The 21117-nt window shown below is 34.5% G+C and overlaps 2 protein-coding genes across 2 annotated transcripts; one reads left to right on the forward strand and one right to left on the reverse strand.

The window, feature by feature from the left end:
• Positions 1-4902: 4902 nt before the first annotated feature.
• On the forward strand, positions 4903-7340 carry LOC134839072 (carboxymethylenebutenolidase homolog). The gene is made up of 5 exons (XM_063854488.1): positions 4903-5080; positions 5381-5566; positions 5865-6006; positions 6326-6529; positions 6905-7340. The coding sequence occupies exons 2-5, from the start codon at positions 5391-5393 to the stop codon at positions 7136-7138; spliced, it is 756 nt and encodes a 251-aa protein (XP_063710558.1). The 5' UTR covers positions 4903-5080; positions 5381-5390; the 3' UTR covers positions 7139-7340.
• Positions 7341-18083: 10743 nt separating this feature from the next.
• Positions 18084-19880, reverse strand: LOC134840319 (UDP-glucuronosyltransferase 1A1-like). Its single transcript, XM_063856081.1, has one exon. The coding sequence runs from the start codon at positions 19781-19783 to the stop codon at positions 18194-18196; it is 1590 nt and encodes a 529-aa protein (XP_063712151.1). The 5' UTR covers positions 19784-19880; the 3' UTR covers positions 18084-18193.
• Positions 19881-21117: the final 1237 nt, after the last annotated feature.

A 21117-nucleotide genomic window follows, 5' to 3' on the forward strand; every position in this document is an offset into this window, starting at 1 on the left:
ACCAATTGATTGAATCAGTGTCCTCAGACGTAATACAATTGAACATTTAAATTGAAGCAATAGTTAGCAGCAAGACCATTTGTGATGTTTATTTGATAAAGAATTTTGTTTGACAATGTCTTAACAGGTGGAGAACAAAAAAGAAATTTTCTTAATTTCAAAATAACTAAAATGAACATTTAATTTCATTAGCCGGAGAGTTATCTCTTTTAGATTGTTACACGAATTGAAATACTAAAACTTCCCATTGTTTTAAGAAAATCAAACAATTGGGTCCTTCTGAAATACCGTCTTGAGTCTTACAAGCTTCAGCCAACGAAATAGCATCCCCAGTAAAACAATTATTAAACAAATAACTCGCTTTCAATACTTTTCTGGTAAAATTAAACTGATTAAAATAAAACTTTTTGTTCGAATTAAAGAATACAGAAAAAGCAGCAAACTGTAGATATATTTTTCTACACCATCCTTAGAAAAAAAATTTTGAAAAAACTTAACAACAAATGATTGAGCGCCTTGTGATTTCCACTTGAAAAGTAAACTTCATTTTGACGATTAAAGACGGCTTTGTACCAATGATGCCTCCTTGTTATTAACGGAAATAATCAGAGGTTAAGTCGATAATAAATCGCTGACTGCGGTTGTTTTTTTTTGATTTGTCGAATCTTTTTAACTCAATTTATCTATTTTTTTTATAGAAAATTTGAATCAGTAGGTTTTGATTTGTTTGCCGTAAGCTTTATAAAGAGTTATGCTACAAACTGACATCATAAAGTTGTCATCAATGGAAAAGAATTAGATGGGCTCACAGTCGTAAGAGGAGTTTTTTGAGGTGCAGCCTTTGGACCCCTTTTTATGCAAAACGGTAGCATGAAATCATACAGTATGCAGATACTACCATACAGCTGAGTGACGCTAAAAAAATTAGCACAATATCGCTGATGATCTGCACAACATCGCTGAAGATCTGCACAACATCGCTAATTTTTAAAACTTTTTCCATGAAAATTTTTCAAAAATCAATCAAGACGAAACAGAATTTATTATTTTGGGAAAAAGGTCAAAACTTCGAAACAATTGAAGCTGGTGACCAAATTTTAATCGAAGTTAAAGAAGTTTAATTTTATGGCGTTTTTGTTGACAACTATTTACTATTTTCAGCTGTGACTTTGCGCACGATATCAAAAAATTGAATCGTTACACCGGAAAATTAACTTACTTGGTCCGTTACAGCAAGCTACGAAGTGTCGAAGCTTCAATCTTTTTCAAACTGAAAGCTAGAACGTAAATTGATATGTTTTATTTTTTGCTTTGTTACAGATCATCAGTATACAATCACCAATTTCTGAAACGTCAAAAAGCTGCGTTTTTCTGCTAATTAAATGTGGTCACGATATATCAACGAAAATTTACTGTTTCCATATGAGAACAAGGATAGCAGGTTACTGTGCAAGTAGCACTGAATTTTCCGACCATAGCCATGAAAAAAGTTTTTTCAAAGTATTGTCGAGTTTTTTCGGCGTGGTGTTATAAAAGGAGCTGGAAAATATTGCGGATTAGTTATATTTATTTGCTATAGTGAAACAAGCACGTTGAAAAACACTTTTTGTTGCAAAATTACGAGAAAAAGAAGAAAAAATCGAACAAAATTTTCGAAAATGTTTTCAAGTTTTTTGAACTTTTGAAAATTTTGATTTCAGAAAGGCGCTACAATACTTCAAGTAAACTTACGTTACCCAAGTGTAACTAAGTTTTAAATGAGGCTATTGCAAGCTTTTAAGCAATTAAAAAAAGGCTGCTCGTTCGCTTTATTAGCTCGAAATAAGACAAAATATCAATAATTTCGAACCGGTTTTTCTCTACTCTGGAAAAAGTTTTTCAAATGTGGTTCGAATCACCACTGTATGGGCTATAATATGAATAAGCACTCAACCCAGTCTGTTGATTATTTATGGTACCTGACTTTGCATGGAAAACAAAAAGAAAAAGCGAAAAAAAACATATACGAATACAAAGTTCCTCCACAATTTCAATGGTCGGAACAATAAGCATTCCGGAGACAAAACGTTTCATGAAATAGCCAATACGCGAAAAAAGTGCTCTTAGAAAAGATGTTTTTTACATATTGATCAGCAACTAATGCACCAATTTTTCAAAAGAGTGATTTATCACACATCTAAAGAAACGTTTAAAACCATTTTTCTGAACCAATTTGAGAGGGACCTAAAGAAAAAGTGATACGGTAAATTGTACTTGATCGAATACTACACTGCCTGCAGACTCGAGTAATGTTTGTTATTTAATCTTTTGAAGAAAGCTGACTGGAAGATCGAATTACACCACAGTTAAAAGTTGTTTCAGTAGAACAACACTGTCTGCCTTAACCGAAAGCTCGATGACGTTCGTGGTTGATTAGTTTTCATTATTACACAAGCAAAGCTTGTGTCATGGTATGAACTCTGTTTTTTTTCAACCTAAGTCGCAAACTTTGTTGCGACAAAATCTGTTCATTTTGAAAGTGTTCATTTTGACCAATCGCCCAGCTATTAAGTACAGCCAATGTTATGGATGTTAAGACAGACTATTATATTACAAATAGCACTTAAGCTTGAAGGTATCATAGATCATCTGTGGCGCAGAGGTAGGGAAGTAGACTCGGAACAAAATGAGAGGGTTCGAACCTGGGCAGGTTCGGATGTTTTTAATGAACTTTTTCGTATACTAGTCAAAATGCGTCCGCTCTCTAAATTGAGGCATGTTATTTGGTAAAGTTCTGTTTTTCGTTCAAATTTACGGGTACTGCTAATGTGTCATAATTGGCTTGTGTCACTTGAGAGATTTCGTAGACTCAAATTTTTATTCATTCAATTTTTCCCAGTAGCGTTATCTTCATATGCTTGTGTATTGCGAAGTGCAACTTCGCCTGTGTGTTATAATATCTGCGCTCATTAATGGATATCAGTGATTCAAATCGAACCAATATGCACAAACTATTCCAAAACTATCGTTCCGTGTATTCCGAGGAGCTTGCAAGAAGTTAGATTGTAAGTTTCTGAAAAATTCTATAAGACAAGTTGTTCACTTGGCAAATAAAGGCTATTATCCGATTTGATAGCGCTTGCTTATAGGATAACATTTGCTTACTCGTATTAATCAGGGAGACCTTTAAGTCAATATCTCTTAAAGAAAAAAACTTCACAAATTGTGTTTGTTTTGACTGATGTTTAATTTGAAAATAAAAAGTAGAATAAGAAACAACCACCATTGATAAATAAACGTTTATTGAGCGGCAACGAAACCGACAGTAGTTAGCTGGACACCGAGTGAACCGATTGCAAAATGTCGCAAAAACTTTTGAGCTGTGATTTTCTAAACTTCAAAAATTAACAGATCACCACTGGAGATCTCATTTTGCTTTTCACACAACACAAAATCAGATGTCTTTTCCCCGTAAATTCCGGTAAATTTGATGCAAATTCCCCGTATTTGTTTGTTTTTGGAGCAGTTTTGAGCGATACATTGTTTAAGTTTTTTGTTTTTGGAATTCGAAACAGCAAAAAAAAATCAAAGAAAACTAGCAATATTGCAAAAAAAAGCAAAAATAGCAAATCTGTTTTCAAACTGATGCTGAATCCGCTTACAATTCACATAATACACAGTTTGGCCTCGCATTGTTCTCTTTTTAGCTACTTTTCTGTTGCAGTTTTTTTTTTTTGGTTTGCCTGCTTCGGCTATAAACTGGCGGGTTGGAGTATTTGCTCATCAATAGATTTAAGGGGGGGGGGGGGGGGGTTGAGTTTACAGATTAACAAATTGTCGAATATCAAATTGTTGTGGATCGGTGCAAGGCAAGAGATTTGTTATGAAGACTTTATCGAGATCGATGTTAATGATAATTTATCTAAAAACCAGTTGTTATTTATAGTTGTTACCAGTGAGAAAAGTATACATAAAAACAGGATAGTTCATTAGGTATGAAATTGCAGTGGTTGTTGTTTTTTTTTCTTGCTTAACAAGACACGTGCTCATTTCTCAATTCTCAACGTTTATTGGGCGGCAACTAAACCGACAGTAGTTAGCTGGACACCGAGTGAACCTGTTGCAAAATGTCGCAAAAATTTTTGAGCTGTGATTTTTAAAACTTCAGAAATTGAGAGATTACCCCTGGAGATCTCTTTTTGATTTTCACACAACACAAATTCAGATGGCTTAGCCGAGATAACTTGAGCCGAAACCAATCAAGCAGAAACAAAACAAAATGCAAAAGGAAATAATCTAAAGTTTAAAGCGAATTTGAATCACGGCCAATAACACTTGAGCAGACAGCAATTGAGAAAAAAAATGTTTTCATTAAGCAAATTGCCCATATTCATTTGTTTTTGGAGCAGTTTTGAGCGATACATTGTTTTAGTTATTTGTTTTGAGTTCGAAACAGCAAAAAAGATTCAAAGAAAACTAGCAATATTGCAAAACAATCAAAAATAGCAAATCTGTTTTCAACCTGTTGCGGAATCCGCTTAGAATTCACATAATACACAGTTTGGCCTCGCATTGTTCTCTTTTTAGCTAAACTGACGATTTTGCAAAACTGCAATTGTGAGAAAATAGAGGAAAGTGAGAGAGATTAAAATTGTTTTCAGGCAAATTGCGTGCAAAAAATAAAGTTGTTTGCAGACAACAGTTAAATTTCGGTGGCCAAAGTTTTTACAAGTCAATCATTTAAGGATAGTTGAAGCTTGAAGGGCATTGCTACTTGACAGAGCGATGGGTTCATCGGCATATTGCATAAAATTGCTGTCAACTGAAAGAATGAGATCAATTTTGCTGTTCGTGCAAATATCATTGTAGTAGGTACATTATTGGCACAAAATTTGCAAGATGACTTATTAGTTCTCAATGAGTAAGTTATTTCAAATGGAACGAGAACACTTGTTATACGTGGTAACACATGGTTCAAGATCAGCTGAGCATAACTACTGCGTTATAATAATTTCGCGAAGTTTTGGTATCGGTTTATTTGATTCAAAGATTTTGGAAATTAGTCTTTAAGTTTACCTTAAATTAAATTGAGATCTGCGAGGTAAATTGTATTTTTTTTTTGATAAAAATTAAAAATAATTTAATACACTATACTGCTCACTACAAAGTACGCGCTAAAAACAACCTATAATCTTTCAATCTTCATTGTAATTTCCTAATCACATTTCAGTCGTCCTCATAGTATATCGAAAATCAAATGTCATGCTACATTGAATTTATCATATTTTTTCTTAAAAAAGCTCTGAAAAAGATATCAGAACCATTTTTTCTAGAAAAGTCGCCATTAAAAGCTCTCACAATATCTTGAGAAAAACTGAAATCACTGAATTTGTTTCGCAAGAATCTAAACGATGACTTCTGACACTGGTTGTTGTCCGGCTGGAAGTTTGCCAGAGCTGATCGCGAACCACAAAGACCAAGGAGAGGTCATTGACCTTCCGGGGAGTGACATGAAACTGTATGTTGTCGGGAGTGGAGACAAAGTGGTTCTGCATTTCTACGATATATTCGGGTTCACCGGGGGAAGGTGAGAGCTTTTATTTTTCAGTATTTTTGTTGAAATTTAAAATTCATGTGAAAATGACATTTTACTAGAAACTTTTCCACCAAAAAAAAATCTTTTTGCAGTAAATTCTTAAAGAAGCAATCTGAGAAATGAGTTTCGAGAAGCTTTTTGATCATTATCTTATGTTTTTCAAAACTTCCGGTCGCCCAATTTTTTGAACTATTATTTTCTTTTTAATTTAATGAACTAATGTTTTCGCCATTATTGAATCATTTTATTTTCGTTTTAAAACGTTTCATCAGTTGTTTTTTTTCTGCAGAACTCGCTTCATTTGCGACCAGTTGGCCAAGCAGGGCTATAAAGTGGTGATATTGGATTTGTACAGAGGAAAGACATGTGCCGGGCTACCCATGACTCCCGAATCCCTCATCCCATTCGTGAAACAGTTCACACCAGAAAAAGTGACTTGTGATTTCTTTTTTGTTGAAGCATGACAAAAGTTTGACAGGCCACCGCTGCTAAGTTCCAGGAAATGTTTTAACACTAGCGCCACACAAAATTAAAAAAATCTAATTGCTAATTGTCTTCTCTTGTATAATTCCCACAAGTGCATTTATTTTGACCCCCTTAAATTCGCTCCCCAATACGAAATTCGACCACTTCAAAGCGCTGTTTTTATCTCAAATTGTTCGTTGACCAAATTTAAATGGTTAAAAGCACTTTTCGGTTTCTTACAAATGTTTGAAATTGTTCCTATCAATTTGATACTTGAATTTTCAGTTTGTGGAAGACACCAAGGCCACCATCGAGTTCTTGAAATCTGAGGGTGCGGCCAAAATTGGGGCCACAGGGACCTGCTGGGGCGCGTGGGCCATCTTCCACTGCTGTGCCGCTGGACTCGCCATCGACTGTGGTGTGAACTACCACCCATCGGTTAAACTGGAAGAGACGTTCGGAGGGGATCTGGTGGAGCTGGTCAAAAAGGTTAGTTAAGTTACAATTTTAATAGTTATATTTTAGATATCCTATACAAATAACTATAGAAATCAATACCCTAACTTAAGAAATCAAATGAAAAAGAAGCCCCGAAATTCAAGCGGTAAACTGTAAACAAGCAATTTCTTGAGGCGAACGCAGCAAAATGGCAGGAATTTAACAAGAAATAACCAGTCATTAGGTCCCCAACAAATTTTTTTCAAGCGACTCACTTGAAAGGGGAATTCAAAAAAGAGCGAATTTCAAATTGCGAAAGAGTGTGAAAAAAAAAGAAATTCTTTTTTAAACAAAATCGAGCTGACTAAAATAATTTCTATTCAGCTTCAGGTTTAGTTGACTTCAAATGCCTCCTTTCGTTTAAAGGTCAAGGTACCCCAACTGATGCTACCTGCTGGCAATGACCCCGATAACGTCAAACCAGGTGGAGAGGTCATCAAAATCCTGGAGGGAAATGGGGTGAACGTTGAGGTGAAGGAATACCCCAGACAGGTTCATGGCTACATGGCTAGAGCCGACATGTCTGACCCAGAGAGTGTAAAGGACGTTGAGGACGCCACCTTCACAGCCTACGCGTTTCTGGCTAAATACTTGAAATAAGTTGACCTATTTCAATCTTTAATTTTACAGAACAGCGTCGAAAATATAATTTGGTTAATTTTGATTTGAAAAGATTCGTAATCATAATAACAGCATATCAAAAAATCTTTCTAAGTTTATTGTTATGGAGAAAATTTTGGGCTTATTGTATTCTTTGATTATTAATTGTGCATGCTTAAAAAATTTAAAATTCCGAACTTGATATGCACCAAAGAGATTTGAGACCATTTGAAAAAGTCCTATAAACAGGGGCGTATTAAGGAGGCGAGGGGGCTTCAACCCCTTCATCGCGCCTAAAGAGCTTCTCATTGGGTACTGCTTTAGGCCATCCGACGGACTGATCAGTCGAACAACTTTCAAGGCTTTTTTGAGGGGATGGGGGAGAAGGAGAAAACTTCTAATCAAAAATCCCAATACTCTTTATTTTGAAAATAAAACCAGTAAGAAAAAAACGTTTCCACGAACATATGACATTACGTTTGCGATTAGCTAGATTTATCTAATCGGTTAGATTTTTTAAGATTAACAAATTGTCGAAAATCAAATTGTTGTGGATCGGTGCAAGGCAAGAGATTTGTAATGAAGACTTTATCGAGATCGATGTTAATGATAATTTATCTAAAATGCAGTTGTTATTTATAGTTGTTACCAGTGAGAAAAGTATACATAAAAACAAGTTTTTTCATTAGAGATAAATATAATTTTTGTTCACGTGTACTGTGTAGCATGGCATTAATGGATAGGGTTGAGTATTATCATGAGAATCTATCATGGTTGACACTTTGTGCCAGTTGGTTAAACTCAACTGAAACTAAAGATACATGAATTGAAATATAATCGCTCCCGAACCAATTGAATCAGCTTCAACAGATCAGGTAGGATTATCACATCCTCTCTCTTTTTCTAAGAAAATCTGTCGATATAGGATCTCCTTAGTTTTTCGTTGGTTTCCTGAAACTTGAAACATCGTTTTGGTTTGTCTGAGACCGGTTCAGAATGATCGTCTGGAGTTGGTGAAGGTTGTTCTTCATTTTCATGTTGCACTGGAGTTTCATCGTCGACAATGTCACTCCTTCCATCGGTGGTAGTGGTCTCTTGAATGTGTCTCGCAATCTGGTTGTCGCTTACAAGAACAGACCGTTCTGATTGATTGGGTTGGATCCACGATGTTTTGGTTTCATGTCAAAAGTTGACGGCTGTGCTTCGGTATCTTTATTCGGCTTGAAAAGATTTTTTTTCACGATGAAATTTTTTTGCAATTTTGCCGAAGAACTTGGCTCCATGCAAATTGTGGAAAATTGTCTCCATGTCGGATTATGGAATGTCTTACTTTAATGGAATGTTGTACGTCCATTACTTTGCCATTGAGGTGAACTTTGTAGTCGGCACAAAATCTGAGGCACACCATTTTTCTTTCTCTGCCACACGACTGATGATGCATTGGTAACTCCTCCGGGCGGATCTAACTCGAGAACTCCCAGCCTGACCATGTCCTGTAGCTTTGCTTTTACTGCTTCTTGCATCAGCTACGCGTGCTTTGCAGAACAGTGGTCGGGCTCGAGGCCTCAATTTCACCTGGCCCTTGTATCCTTTGAATGTCGGCAATGTCCCTGAGAGCCCATGTGTCGAATACTGGGTTGGTAAGAGATCGCGTCCGAGAATTGCAAAACCCTTGTTTGATCGTACAACTGCCAGTGGTAGCTTTAGCAGATTCGAACGCTCCATGTCAGGTCACAATTAGCTGTTCCTTTGAAGTAGAGTTTGTGTCCATCGTGTGCTTTTAGAGTCCAAGCAGTTCCATTTAGAGTAGATCTTACAAGTTTCACCAGATGCACGACAATATCGCTGTTGCATCAGTACCTGTGTCTACCTGCATTTTCACCTCAGTTGCATCAATGCCGACACTTTTCCATGTGGCAGCCATGAGTATTGATGCAAAAAAAACATTCTCATTTTAGTGCCGTTCTCAGAGTTTCCCCTTCCACCTCTGAGAACTGACCCCCATCAGCATGGTGCTTGACGCTCCTATTAAGACAACTGTTATTTTTTTGTTGTTGCCTAACTTCCTTCGACACTTTATTGAAAAGAGTCCTATCTTACCGCATGAGATACATTTCTTACCCGTTGTAGGACAAGACTTATCCCCAGTGCGGTCTTCCCCGTAGTTTGAACATTCTGAATTTTGAAATTATATGCTTGGTTAACATTTCCTGATTTTCTGAAGGTTGGCTTGAAGTTATATGCAATTTCTTCTTTAATATTAATCTTGGACATCCCAGCAAAATGCTGTGCTTGCTCACTAATTTGTAAAACAGTTGTCTTATTAGTTAGACTTATGTATGTTTTAACTGCCTGTTGATCTTTATCCCGAGTTAACATCATTTGTATTATCTTGTCTTCCGCATCAGCGGTGTTTTCAAGTTCTGAAAACTTACAATACCGACCAGCTTCAGGAAGTCCTCCAAGAAAGTCGTCGTAAGATTCTCCTTGATTCTAAATTGTCAATAGGAAAATGGCTCATTCAGCAACGACCACATGTTCTCTGGGTCTGCAGTAGTTTCGCACCACAGAGTGATTCTCATCGCCAGTCATTGGGCGGAGCCTTTATGACAAAACAGGACTCCTCAATTTCCAGATTGTTTGCACTCTGAATCGACTAAGGAAGGAACTCGTCCTCTGAAGTCTGCGGGATTCGTTCCGTCTGCAGTTTTGTTGATTTTCTTCTCTGAGCGTGCCTTCCCAAGAAAAGCAACCAGAGAAGCCATTGACTCTTCAGGGTGCGAAAGCTCTAATGAATCGTTCAATTTATTCATTTCAAGTTTCCAGTCTGGACACCACTGCCTGAATGGATCGGTACAACGCAAGAGATCTGCTCTGAAGTTTTTTGAGATCGATTCTAATGATAATCTACCTAAAGTTTTGTTTTTATTTACAGTTGTTATCAGCGGGAAACCTATACACAAAAACAAGATATGACATTAGGCACAAATGTCTTTTTTTCACGTGTTCCCATTTTTAGTAACTTTTTACCAAAAAAACTTTCAACATTTATAGCATTGTATTCATGGATAGTATTGATTAGTATCTTGAGAATCTATAAAAATTGACATATTGTGACTTAACGGATAGTAAATAGATTCAATAAATATAGAATCGCTTCTGAACCATTTTAATACGATTCAAGAGATCAGGTTGGTTTATGTACAAGTATTTTAATTGTTTAAATATTTGTAAGTTTTATTTTGTAATAATAGTGGAAATTATTTCGACCTTCCAAATAGTTTTTTTAAGTGTTGTTATAAAAAAGTTTGACCTTGTTTTTGTTGTTCAGTTCATTCATCAATCCCCAAGAGTTTGTCTTTTGGTACTGTTTTACGTCTTCCGACTGGAGACCCATCCAACAGTTTTCTTACCTTTTTGAGCGAACAGGTAGAGGGAGAAGGAAAAAACCTCCTATCGGAATTTTCAATAATGCAGCGAGGAAAAATTTTTCACGAATGATCTTCACGAGCCAGCGAGAAAGAATATTTCAAATGAATTTATGATGATTATGCTTGCGATTAAGAAGTTTCTTCAAATCGGGAAGCGGTTTGTTTCAGGTTAACAACTTATTCAACAAATTCATAGACTCAATTTGTAAGTTTTCTCATGATCAAAATCAAAATCAGCGTCTCAAGTTGCACCTTTGGTAAAGAATTAACGTCAACGTCCATGTCTGGGACGACAAAAAATCGGCCTTCAAATCTGACTTAGGGGAAGGAGAAAACATCTGATTAGAAATCCCGATACCCTTCTCTTATTTGAAATTGAAGCCAGCAGAAAATATTTCCATAATATAAGATTATTACGTTTCCGACTTTCAAGCTTTACTCAGAGGAAAAGCGGGGCTTTGAGACATTTACGATACAACACAAGGATAGCGTAGTTTCTTAGCAGACAGAAAGTGAGACCGAAGCAACAAAGTTGAGGAGTTTTTTCACTTTTTGATTTTTTGTCTTGTTTTGAAATTTTTTGAATTTTCTGGAAAACTACTTTCCCAAATTTGGGATTAAGTGTTTCATTAAAAAACCCGGGTGAGGGTGTTTTCTCAGCATAACTGGCTACGCCTAAAAAATTGTAGAAAAAGTTAGGTCCTCAAAAATGACAATTTTTTGACATTTTGACCGTTTTTTATAAAACTCTTTGGTTTTTCCGAAAAAAATTCTTGGAAAAAGGTGGGAGAATTTTCCCTGTAGAAGCCTTTTTAGAAAAACTGAAATGATCTTATGAAAAAACAAATATTCTAGACTTTCATGGTTTTTGGTTGCTTTTTTCTCAAAATGTGCAATGTCAACGCTAGAAAAGCCTGTGTGAACTAAAAAAAATCCATTTTTTGAAACCTATTAGAAAAAAATCAAACAGTTCCAACACTTGAGGTCATTATTGATTTTAATTTTTTAACATATGTAGCTAAATTGACTAAATGTTTTGCGTTTTTGAAATAATGACTAGAAAGAAAGTTGAAGGTTATTCTGAAAAACACGCCAAATCTTTTCGACGGTCAAAAATTTTTGTGTTTTTTTTTCATGTATAATATTTTCTAATAATAACAAAAATCGTAAAAAATTTTAACGATTTCGATTGATAGTTTGAGCTCATTTTTTCAGAAATCCATTCCACACATGTCTCGAACTGTCAAGAAATTAGATGTTGTTACCAGAAGAGGACTTGAAGCAAGTTCTAAAACTTTGGGAACCAAAATCGAGCCAATCAATTTATTCAGCAAAGCTTTTGAAATTGTTTCTATCTCGTTAAAACAAACCCAAGAAAATTTAAAAGCATTGTCTGCAAAATGCGTGCAATTAATTTTTTCAGAATGAAAAAATTATTTCTGTTTCTCGAAGAATTTATGCTCGGTTATGCTAGGTTAAAAGAATGGTAAATAAAAAAAATAATGTTCTGATGTATTTTCATATTAGTGGGAGAAAAAAATTATCAGAAGTAAGTTTGAGCTAAAACTTACTTTGAATCCAAGAAGCCCATGAACAAAAAGAAAAGTGATTTGTTTTGAAAATCAATGAAGCAACAGATTTTTTTTTCACAACTTAGTTTGAATCTAAGAAACCCCCTGAACAACAAAAAAAATGATTTAATTTTGAAATATAATCATTACATTAACAGATTTTTTATTGAAACTTAAAAAATGCAAAACGATAAAAACATATTCAAATGCTTTTTACATTGTTTTCAGTTCTGTTAAGTTTGAATGAAATTTCTCCGTTTGTTACTTTAATCAATGAAAAAGTTCTGAAACGTCTGCTATATACAGAAGTGCATTCATCCGTACTTATGAACTTACAAAAGTACTTATGTGTATATGCTAATTGTGGTTATTGGTTAAATTGAACCACCATGGTGCAAAGATCTTCTCTGCATTAACAGTTACACCCTTATTTTGTAGAAAAACCTGTATCAACTGAGGAGAGGTCCATTTTTTGAAACTTTTTGCAGTTTTTGGAAGTCTTCCAATTTTTTAAAAAAAAACTATTTGGTCAGTTTTGACCTTCAGCTCAATCTAATGAACATTTAGCATAAGAATCACCTATAGAAGCTGCTAAGTACTTAATTCAGTAGAGAAACCGCTAAATTTTTGGTAAAGCCTGGTGTTTGTAGTTTTGAAAATTACGCATTTCATCCCACATTAGTACAACCTTTTCGAGAGAGTAAAACATCAAACGAGTACTTAACAGGCCTAATACTTAAAGTCATTCGTGATTTTCAAATTTTAGTTAAAAAAATTTTTGTGACTTTAATTGTCAATTGTACAGAACAGTTTTTCTTAAATCAATTTCACAAAAGTCTCGAACTGTCAAATAAAATAAATGCTATCAGAAAAGGACGTAAAACAACGTAGAAAACTTTGAGAAACAAAATCGAGCCAATATTTATTGTTCGTACGAAAACTCTTTCGATTGATTTTTGAAAAACGGTAACTGATACAAATATTTCCAATTTTGTTTAGAATTTTCTGGTGAGCACGTTTTACAACATAAACGCCGGCATTTAGCTCAATTTAATTGAGCACCAAAAAACTCTGGAAACACTTGAGTAAATGCCCGTTGCGGCAAAAAAATGGAAATATTTAAAATTTTGAATCAAAAATTGTTAATGAAAAAGTTTGAGCTATAACTTCTGAAAGTCTTTTTTACGGCCCTTCTTCTTCGGAAAAACGCAATAGGAAGAAAAACAATTTGTTTTCTTCATAAGACTCAAATTTTTTTAGAAAAAAAATATCTTACAACCCAATAAAACTAAAAACAAATGTGGCAAGTGGGCCGACAAATCATACGCAGACATCCCATAGGTGGATCACTTTTGATTCTGGTAGTTTTGGTTTAAGTACTGACCAGATTCAAGCGTAGGCCCTTAGACGTCGACTGGTTGATTTACTCAGTAATTAAATTTGAATTTTCTAAAAAATGAGCATGTTTGCTGCAGCAATGAAAGCTGCACAAAAACTAAGTAAAATTTTGCAATCTATTTTTTGTCCCGAAAAAGAAGATACTAATTCGAGTTAAAAAAGCAAGCTATCAAAAACGTTGAGAGAACTGTAAAAAATCAACATATTTTCTGCTATGAGCTCTTTTTATACAAGTGGGAGATAGACAGTTTTTGAAAATCAAAATCGAACTAAATCTCATTTCGAATTTCAGAAAATTAGGAAAAATTTAGCAAGCCCGATAAACAAGAAAAATGATTTTTTTTGAAATAAAAGCATCACGCCAACAGATTTTCCTTGAAGCACAATCAATGTGCACAATAAAAAAATATATGATTGCCTTTTACATTGTTTTGAATTGTGTTGAAAATGAATGCAAGGCAAGCTCTATTCCTTAAAATTTCAAAAGACAAATTAAAATGCTCTACTAAAAACAGAAGTGGTTTCATACATACTAATGAATTTACAAAGGTACTTATGTTTATATGATTTTTCGAGTTCAATTCAATTTATTTGCTAAAAGCAAGGCTAGTTAAGCTCTGCTATGTTAAGATGACACTTTTCTTTTTTGCGACACTTTTCGAGTTAAATTCAATTTATTTGCTAAAAGCAAGGCAAGTCAAGCTCTGCTATGTAAAGATGACACTTTTCTGACACTTTTCTAACTGTCTGTTGGCTACGTTTAAATTGTCTGTTCAAAAACAAACCTGATATGAAACAATTCCTAAAAATTTACTAGACCTAACGAAACACATGCCAACGCTTTTTTGCAAACTGAAAAGTTTTGAAAGGCGCATGTTGAGCGACACTTGAAGGGTTTTCATGATGCACAGTTTTTTGTTGTTTTCCACAAAAAGTTGCGCAAATTGTTTTAATTCGATGATTTCTTTGGCTGAAATAAGAGAAGGAGAAAACATGTGATCAGAAATCCCGATACCCTTCTTCTATTTGAAGTTGAAGCCAGCAGAAAATCTTTCCATAATACAAGATTATTACGCTCCCGACTTTCAAGTGTTACTCAGAGGAAACGCAGGGCTTTGCAACATTTGCGATAAAACACAAAGATAGCATAGTTTCTCAGCAGACAAAAATTGAGACGGAAGCAACAAAGATGAAGATTTTTTTTTACTTTTTGATTTTTTGTAGTTTTTTGAGTTTTTTGAAATTTTTGGAACACTACTCTCCCAAACATGGAATTAAGTATTTCATCAAAAAAACTAATTGTGGTTTTTTCATTGCAAAACTGGCTACGCTAAAATTTGTAGAAAAATTCAAGTCCCCAAAATGACAATTTTTTGACATTTTGTTCGTTGTAGTGATAGTTTTCACAGTATAGGCCGATTCAGCGTTATTGCTGTAGAACAAAATGTAAAGTTGTCGGAAAGTTTAGATTTGTTTATTTTTGTTACCGCTTCTTAGAAATTTACCTTTCTCGAAAGTACCCTGCCAAATCCGAGATATATAGTTTAATCGAACAAACAATTTAGGGAATTTTCCCTGTCGGCGAAATTGGGAAAAACTCTAACGAAATTATGAAACAACGAAAAATTGAAAAATTCTTTGTTTTTGTAAGTTTTTTGTCAAAAAGTGCAATGCAATTTCTGGTTTTGGCATTGCACTTCTTCAATGCGTAAACAGTTACACTTAAATTTGCACAAAAACCTGTGAAAACTGAGGAAAAATTCTTTTTTGGGAAACTATTCGAAAAAACCTGAAACAGGTTCAATACTTTAGGTCAATAATGATTATCTAAATATGTGAAACATGAAATCAAATTGACCAAAAGTTTTTGTATTTTTGCATTAATGACTGGAAAATGAAAATTATTCAGAAAAACACATCAAAATTATTCGACAGTCGAAATTTTTGTGTTTTTATTAGAAAATATTATATGAGAACAAAACACAAAAATTTCGACTGTGGAATAATTTTGGTGTGTTTTTCTGAATAATTTTCATTTTCCAGTCATTAATGCAAAAATCACAAAAATCGTAAGTAATTGTAATGACTTTGATTAACAATTCCACTATTTTTTTCAAAATTTTTTCCACACTATTACTAAATACTTAAATACAGAAGTGCAGTCATACACACTAATGAATTCAATTGAAAAGACATTGTGGAAAAATCTTCCCTGAATAAACAGTCACACCCTAATTTTGTAGAAGAGCCTGTATGAACTGAAAATCCATTATTCGAAAATTTAAGTTTTTTGAAGTTTTCGTTTTTTTCTTTAAACCTATTTGGTCAAATTTGCCTTTGAGTTCAGTCGAAAGAACGGTTACTAAAAAAATCACCTGCATAAGCGGCTAATTACTCAATTTCAACAAAGAAACTGTTAAATTTTTGGTAAAGTCCAGTTTTTGAAATTTTGAAAATTACGCATTTTATCCCATATCATAGAAACTTATTCGAAAAAACAACCAACAATTAGTGAGCAGGCCCAATTTAAGTCATTAATGATTTCCAAATTTTTGACACATTAAGCCAAAATGACTAAAGGTTTTGCATTTTTGCTTCAATGACTGTACAAAATTTGAAGAAAGTTCTAAACACAAGCCAAACTGACGGTCGACTTTTTTATTGTAACTGTCACGCATAGTTCCTGATAGAAACAACAAAGATCGCTAACAGATCTAATGATTTTGGTTGAAAATTCTACAAAACAATTGTTTAAAAATCAATTTAACAGATTTCTCGTAATCTCAAGGAAAATGAATGTTGGTACCAGAAACAGACTATTTATTCAATGGTATCACAGAAGTTTTCGAAATGGTTTCTGCCCCGTTATAAGCAAATCCATATAAAATCGATGCAAAATATTGAAGAAAAATCGTTAAAAAATATCAAGCATTGAAGACTTTCAGAGTGAAATACTTATTTCAGTTCTCGAAAAAATTATGTTCAGCTATTTTTTCGTTTTGATTTGAGCAGAGGCGAAGTGGAGCATCGCACCACTTGCAATAACAAACAAACTTCGGGAAAATTTTTAAAAACGCATACTGCTTACAAATATTTCCAAATTTTGGTTTCGAATGTTGTGGTCAGCACGTCCGGCAACATTTCTCTCAAATTAATCGAGCACAAAAATTTTTCAAAAAGAACTGACTAAATGTCCATTGCGGCAAAAAAATTTAATTCAGTAAACCGTTAATGAAAACTTTGAGCTTGAAGTTCTGAAAGTCTAACATTTTACGGCCTTCATCCTTTCGGAAATACGCAAAAAGATGAAAAAAATTAGTTTTTCTCCATAAGTTTCAAAATAGGTTCATAAGCCGATAAAACATGTCGAGACTATTTAGGTCGAATATAGCTTTTAAGCCGAAAAAACATCAAGCAAAAATCAGTGTTAACAAATACAAATTACAAAAAAGAACCAAAAACAGCAAAAATATTTTACAAACCAAAGAAGTTTAAAAAATGTGGCAACTAAGCCGACACATCATAAGGAGGCAATATGAATGCCGATCGTTTTTTGATACTAAAAATTTTTAATTTAAAAACAAAACAAACACTGCCTCGATTTCAGCGCTTTTTCTCCCAATTATTTTCTTGCCATTAGAGGTCGTAATTTGAGCTGCTCTGGAAATTTCATGCAAAAACTAAGCTTCAACAAGACTGCTTGTATCAGGACGAAGCCCTGAATGTTCCGACTGCCTTTTAAGGTTTATGGAGCAGTAATAACATTAAAAAAATTGAATGTAAAAAGAAACAAAATGAAACTTTTTTTTCTAAAATTTGAATTTTTTAATGAAAATCATCCCCCCACACGCCATATAAAGTACAAAAGAATAGATTTCGCTTCTTGTAACAAATCAATTACGGCAAATACGCTTCTTTCAACCAATTGGGAACCATTTTTAAGACGGATTAAATCTCCGCTTACGCGTTAAGAGCGCGAAATATATCGCGCGTTAATTGTCCCAAATTGGCCAAATGGCAATCTTTAAACCGCCGTAATTTTACGAAAAATGATCACAGGTGAAATATTTTTTCGAATTTAAGCTCTGGGCAACAATACCTTTCGAATGATAATAAAAAAAATTCGTTCAAAATGGCTAGTTAAAAAGTCGTAAATTGTCCGAAGAAAAAAAACCCACCCGAGCACAAATATTCCGTTACTTTCGTATCGAAAGTCGGAACAAAAACAATCAAACCCTCAAAAATGAGCAAAAGGTTATTCCTTAAAGAACATAGTTTTTTAAATCCACGCGAACTAGATATCTGAGAAGGTAAATGGTTCATTAATACTTAAATAGTTACCGAATCATGACGAAATTTCATTGATTTTCAGAAACTGCTTTACATTTTTTACTGGTCTTTATTTGATCGCAGAGTTGTTCTTAAACCACTTTTCTTCTAAATGACATCAAATACAAAACTGAAAACTGAAAACTGAAAACCACAAAACTTTGCGCCACTGAAAACTTCAAAAACCACTGAAAACTTCAAAAAACAAACCAGAGTATGAAAAATTAAATAAATTTGAAGTACTAAAATCCGCTTACATCCATTGACAAATGCTTTCGGAGAAAAAAGTTTCAATCTGCCATGATTTTTCAGTGCTTTGTCATCAATTATTCGGTTTTTCGTTTTCTTCTAGCACACAGACACCTCCAAAGCATTCGCATCACAGACAGAAACAGTGTCATTCCTATCGCCAAACAAACAAAAACTACAAGTATTTGGTCCAAAATTAGCATCTGATACCAGGGCATGTTTTTGGTCAATGGCTGTAAATGATCGTATCCGAATTCCAAAACATGATTAATCCAGTATAAAGAAACTTCTTTCGCAGAAGGCAACGCTTGCAAAATTTTCTTGCATTTCAGCGCTTTTTCTGAGTACGACTTTTGACTTAGCATCAAATTAAGCTTATTGGTAAAATCCGATTCGGTTAATTTTGCGAAGTCGAGAACTTCGGTGGTTCCGAGTCTGTTTGCGCGTCTTCCGTTGTACCAATGGTCACCATATATGGCAAGAACTAGCATCGGAGCACCATAATAAGCGCCTTCATTCTGCCCATTCAGTCCACCGTGAGTTATGAATAGTTTTACGTTAGGGAGGGCCATTAGATCACTTTGAGGTAACCAAGGACTGATCAAAACATTTTTGGGCAGATTTTCAGTTTTTCCCACATTTCGTAGAACGAACTTAAGATTTTGAAACTTGGCGAAAGTGTTTAAAATTATCTTCAATTTGTCATTCGGAATAGTTTTAACTTGACTACCTAAAGTCATCAAGACAAAATCGGATTGGCCGAGAAAATCATGAAAAGGTTTCATAGTTTCATTTGACGCCGAGCCTGATTTCTGAGCCGAGTATCCCCCGACCATTTGGTAGTGTGGCATTGTGTTTCTCGGGTAATCAAGGCAAACTGGGTTCTGCTGAACAAAAACCATACCCGCCTCGCTGTATAACTCCGACAATTTTTTTGGAGGTTTTTCGGGCGCAAGTTTGCTCACTAAGTGCCCGTATCTGTACTCTATTAACAAAGCAGCAATATTGTTACCAACAACAACAGTAAAAGTGTTCATCAAACGTTCCAGCAACCCTGAGTTCTCATCCAGACTAGCAAACCCGAAGTTCGGTTCAGCTGCTGGGGATGACGCAACACCCTGAATCCAAGGGTCAGTTCTTGCGTTAATGACTATATATGGTATGTCCAGTTTATATGGTATAATCAGAGCAGACCAGAAAAGTTCGGGTGCCAAAATTATAGCCAGATCACACGATTTCATGTCGGCTAAAGTTTCGGGATCTGATAGAAATGATTTCGGTAAAGTGTTCATAGCGTCCATACCCGCAACCCCACTGTAAAGTAACTCGATAATCGTTTTAGGCTTTTCTTGTAAAACACCATCCAAAACTTCTGATAAAATATAATTCGCGTGTGCTTTATTTTTATCCTCGTGTAATGAGATATTAGGGTTGAGTTTTTCCACTGGCTTGTAGTCTTTTGAACCAGTACAGAAAACAACTTGATGACCATCTTCTGAAATTGCATTAGCGAGGTGTACCATCTGCAGAATCCCACTGTTGTGATCTGCAGGTAAGATGAGGATTTTCTTTTTACCGGCAGCAGCATCCGCAAAAAGTACAAGGATCGAAAAAGCAAAATACGATTTCATGAGCAAAATGGTATTTGGATTATGAACCCAAGACATTGTCTTAAGTTATCTGAAAGTGCTCGGTAAATGTTACAAACTGTCAAACAGAGCATAAGCGAACGTTTAAATATTTGTTATAATGATACTGTACATGTTTTTAGTTTCAAAGCCATATGAACTACGAGTTCTTTGCAATTTGTACATTTTAAAATAATCAAAAACTCACTTGAAACTCATAGTTATTAAGCGCAACAATTCTCTTGAACACGAAATTCTTTTGAACACGAAAAACACGAAATTCTATGTTAATGGTTAAAATTGATCTAAGTAGTTAAAATCACCACTGAAAATCACCACTGAGAAACGAACTCGCTCATTTTTGAACTTGAGTTTTTATTGTTTAGGATCTAGTTAAATTGACTTTAATAACATGACAAAATCTTGTTTTTTCTTGAGACTTCCCAGCACTAAACCTAAAAAAAGATAGTCGATTGCTTGGCAAAAATGACAGAATAATGCGAACACATCAATCTAAAACGTAGCCATCAAACAGTCGGAAAAGAGTCAATGATTGCATGTAAACAGAAAAAAAATGTTACTTGGTTTTTTTTGAAAAATCTCATTTTTCGAATTTCGAAGAAAGTATAGATGACCTTAAAGCTTTCTAGAACAAGTTATGACCGGCGCGTTTTTGATAAAAGTAACCCGATGTGAGAAAACTGGATCAATTGGTCAATTTTTTCATTTTGCTGGGAAATCTGAAAAATAAATTGCATTTTCGAAACTAGAATTCAACCACATTTTTTGTAAACCTTGCTCTTTTGCTGCTCGATAGCGAAGTTGTTTTCTTTTTAAAAGTTGACTTTTATTTTTTTTGTAAAAGCTGACTGAACAAGATGAAAAACTGCTAGAATGAGAATTATGACAAGTAACGTAGAAAATAAACTTGAAATAAACTCGCGATGCTTTCTCGAAATAACATTAAAGCAAAACTTTAAAACCAATTTTTCTCAACACTGAGATTATTTTGTTTCAAGTTCAATAATGTCGGTCGACTCAATGTTGTTCAAACTCAAAACGACTGAAAGGGCTTTAATGAGATATACCACTCGACCAATTCTGATAATTATCTGTGGTACATTTATAATTTTTTTAACCTCGTGTTGATTTTGAAAAAAACTGTGCCGGGACCCGCACATGATCAAACCTCTGCTTAGTCTAGCATAAAAGTTTAGTTCCCTTTTCAAAAATGTTTTAACTGCAGAGATTGTTACAGGGTGGATTTAAACTATTCAAACGAAAAGAACAAAACTAGAACTTGAAAGTATCGGTGGTTTCAATGTTGTAGAAATCACGACTGAAAGGGCTTTAATGAGATATATCACTCGACC

This window comes from Symsagittifera roscoffensis, chromosome 2 (assembly GCF_963678635.1).
Source record: "Symsagittifera roscoffensis chromosome 2, txSymRosc1.1, whole genome shotgun sequence".
Lineage (NCBI taxonomy): Eukaryota > Metazoa > Xenacoelomorpha > Acoela > Convolutidae > Symsagittifera > Symsagittifera roscoffensis.

Excerpts from the sequence above, each read along its gene's own strand:
- LOC134839072 (XM_063854488.1), top strand. The coding sequence starts at position 5,391 with ATGACTTCTGACACTGGTTGTTGTCCGGCTGGAAGTTTGCCAGAGCTG. Across the intron at positions 5,567-5,864 it reads TTCGGGTTCACCGGGGGAAG|AACTCGCTTCATTTGCGACC; the intron begins GTGAGAGCTTTT and ends TTTTTTCTGCAG. Across the intron at positions 6,530-6,904 it reads TGGTGGAGCTGGTCAAAAAG|GTCAAGGTACCCCAACTGAT; the intron begins GTTAGTTAAGTT and ends TTTCGTTTAAAG.
- LOC134840319 (XM_063856081.1), bottom strand. The coding sequence starts at position 19,783 with ATGTCTTGGGTTCATAATCCAAATACCATTTTGCTCATGAAATCGTAT.